At 49.1% G+C, this 3116-nt stretch overlaps 1 protein-coding gene across 1 annotated transcript; it reads left to right on the plus strand.

The window, feature by feature from the left end:
- The first annotated feature begins 381 nt into the window (after positions 1 to 381).
- LOC122011491 (auxin efflux carrier component 2-like) lies at positions 382 to 2901 on the plus strand. Its single transcript, XM_042567883.1, has 6 exons — positions 382 to 1695; positions 1761 to 1998; positions 2061 to 2146; positions 2231 to 2388; positions 2484 to 2560; positions 2653 to 2901. The coding sequence occupies exons 1-6, from the start codon at positions 429 to 431 to the stop codon at positions 2717 to 2719; spliced, it is 1893 nt and encodes a 630-aa protein (XP_042423817.1). The 5' UTR covers positions 382 to 428; the 3' UTR covers positions 2720 to 2901.
- The last annotated feature ends 215 nt before the right edge of the window (positions 2902 to 3116 follow it).

Here is a 3116-nt window from a genome sequence, read left to right on the forward strand (position 1 = left end):
TAGGTCAATTCAGGATGTAATGAAATTATCTAGTTATGATTTTTTTTTTTTTTCTTCTCATTTTACGTTGTTCTACTTCTTACCGATCGCATTAACATCGTACGATAAAATAATAAACACTTGACAAATTTATAATCATTGATATAATTTCAAATTTATAGGCTCGAATTGCAATTCATTTTTTTTCATCAATTAGATTAAGCTAAACTGCAGGGAGCTTTAGGCAAATTTGCATGAAATCGGCAAATCGCCTCTACGAGACACACGATTCTGACGAGTTTAATCTGGATCGTTTATTTATTTATTTTGGAAATAATTTTTTAATCATATTTTAAAAATAAAAATTATATATATTTACGTTCTGTTTGTAGAACTGGAAGTCTGGAACAGAGTCATCTCTCGCTGCTCTCTCCACCTCGCTGGCGGCCATGATCAACGGCAAGGACATCTACGATGTGCTGGCGGCGGTGGTTCCGCTGTACGTGGCCATGATCTTGGCCTACGGCTCCGTCCGGTGGTGGAACATCTTCACTCCCAACCAGTGCTCCGGCATCAACCGGTTCGTCGCCGTCTTCGCCGTCCCCCTGCTGTCCTTCCACTTCATCTCCATCAACAATATCTACGCCATGAACTTCCACTTCATCGCCGCCGACTCCCTTCAGAAGCTCGTCATCCTCCTCGCCCTCTTCCTCTGGCACAACCTCCTCCCGAGCCGCTTCCTCCGCCCCGGCAGCGCTGGCGGCGGCCTTGATTGGAGCATCACCCTTTTCTCCCTCGCCACCCTCCCCAATACCCTCGTCATGGGCATCCCCCTCCTCAGCGCCATGTACGGCGAGTTCTCCGGCGGCCTCATGGTTCAGATCGTGGTGATGCAGAGCGTGGTGTGGTACACGCTCATGCTCTTCCTCTTCGAGTACCGCGGCGCGAAGGCGCTCATCGCAGAGCAGTTTCCGGCCGACATCGCCGGATCCATCACCTCCTTCCGCGTCGACTCCGACGTGATTTCGCTGAACGGCCGGGAGCTGCTGCAGACCGACACCGAGATCGGCCGCGACGGGAAGCTCCACGTCGTCGTCCGCCGCTCGAGCTCCTCCATCGTCGCCGCGCGCTCCGCCGCCGCCGCCGCCGCTGCCGCGTCGTCGCAGAACAACTACAACAACCGGTCCGCGGCGTCCGCCGGCATGACGCCGCGCGCCTCCAACCTCACCGGCGTCGAGATCTACTCGCTGCAGTCGTCGCGCGAGCCCACGCCGCGCGCCTCCAGCTTCAACCAGACCGACTTCTACGCCATGTTCTCCAGCAAGGTCACCAGCCCGCGCGCCGCCGCCGCCGCCCCCGAGGACGACCAACAAAAGCCGCCCGCCGGCGGCGGGAAGCACAACATGAGCAGGAGCCGGAGCGGAGACTTCTTCAGCTCCGCCGCCGCGTACCCTGCTCCCAACCCTGTCCTCTCCGGAATCACCAACAACGGCACCACCGGCGTTTCCGGCGGAAAAAGGAACAACAAAGAAAGCGGCACCGCCACGCCCCACAACGCCAGCAACAACAAAGAGCTCCACATGTTCGTCTGGAGCTCCAGCGCTTCCCCCGGATCGGAGGCGAATCTAAGGAACGCCGTGAACAGAGCAGCCTCCGGCGGCATCATGGACCCTTCCAAAATCGCCGCCCGCTTCCAAGAAATCCCAACTCCCAAAGGTACACCACCAACCGCCACCCCTCTTCTTCGCCGTTCATCTCATAAATCCACCCTCCGCAATCAGGCGACGTGGACGTAGAAGACGGCCTGAAGGCCGGCAAGTTCCCAGCGAACGGATCACCGTACGTGGCGGCGCCGAAGAAAGCGGCGGCGGAGCCTGGGCTGGTGGAGGGCGGCCACCGGATGCCTCCGGCGAGCGTGATGACGAGGCTCATCCTCATCATGGTGTGGCGGAAGCTGATCAGGAACCCCAACACCTACTCCAGCCTCCTCGGCCTCATCTGGTCGCTCGTCTCCTTCAGGTCAGGTCATTCATCAACTCCACGCGATCTCACGATCAGCTAAAAATGTGTGAAAAATCCAGGTGGAACATCGAGATGCCGACGATAATCAAGGGATCGATATCGATCCTGTCGGACGCAGGATTGGGAATGGCCATGTTCAGTTTAGGTAAAAGATCCATTTTTAATTAATTTGCTGAAGAACACTAAAAAGTTTTTTTATACTAATTTTGTATCAAAATGATTTTTTTAGGATTGTTCATGGCATTGCAACCGAAGATCATTGCGTGCGGGAATGCGGTGGCGGCGTTCTCGATGGCGGTGAGGTTCCTAACGGGACCGGCGGTGATCGCAGCCACCGCCATCGCCGTCGGGCTCCGAGGAGTTCTGCTCCATGTCGCCATCGTGCAGGTACGGAAAAAAATTAAGATTTGAAATTTTAAAATTACAGTAAATTATTTTCATTAATTTTTTTTTCCTTTTTTTTGATAAATATATATATTCAGGCAGCTCTTCCTCAAGGCATTGTTCCATTTGTATTTGCCAAGGAGTACAATTGCCATGCTGACATCCTTAGCACTGCGTAAGTAATAATATAATTAATTTTTGTTTTCATTAATAAAACATTTTTTTTAAATTACGATATTAATATTTCTTAATTACGTTGGCATTCAGGGTTATCTTTGGCATGCTAATTGCCCTCCCCATCACCATCCTCTACTACGTTCTTCTCGGAGTATAGAGAGCTTAATTATAGCTTCGAGAGAGGAAAGGAAGTGACAGTGATTAATTGATTAATTAATTAAGGTAGTCCTGATTAATTAATTTGATTAGGATTTAATTTGCTCGATTATTATTAGTGTGAGAGCTGATGATGCATGCATGTGAGGAGTATTAGAATATATATTAATATATAAACCTTGTTTTTTTTATTAATTATTTTGGGATGTGTGACAGTGTGAGTGTGTGAATTGGCAACTCAAGATTTATTTTTTTTACAAAAAAAAAATCTAAATTTAATTGAGCTTGGAACCCTAATTGTGCAAGGGATGCATGCATTTATTATCAATGTCATTGTTTTATGATTAAAAAAACAGAAAGGGGGAATGATTATTTTATTAAAATTAATAAAAAAAAAT

This window comes from Zingiber officinale, chromosome 8A (assembly GCF_018446385.1).
Source record: "Zingiber officinale cultivar Zhangliang chromosome 8A, Zo_v1.1, whole genome shotgun sequence".
NCBI classification, from domain to species: domain Eukaryota; kingdom Viridiplantae; phylum Streptophyta; class Magnoliopsida; order Zingiberales; family Zingiberaceae; genus Zingiber; species Zingiber officinale.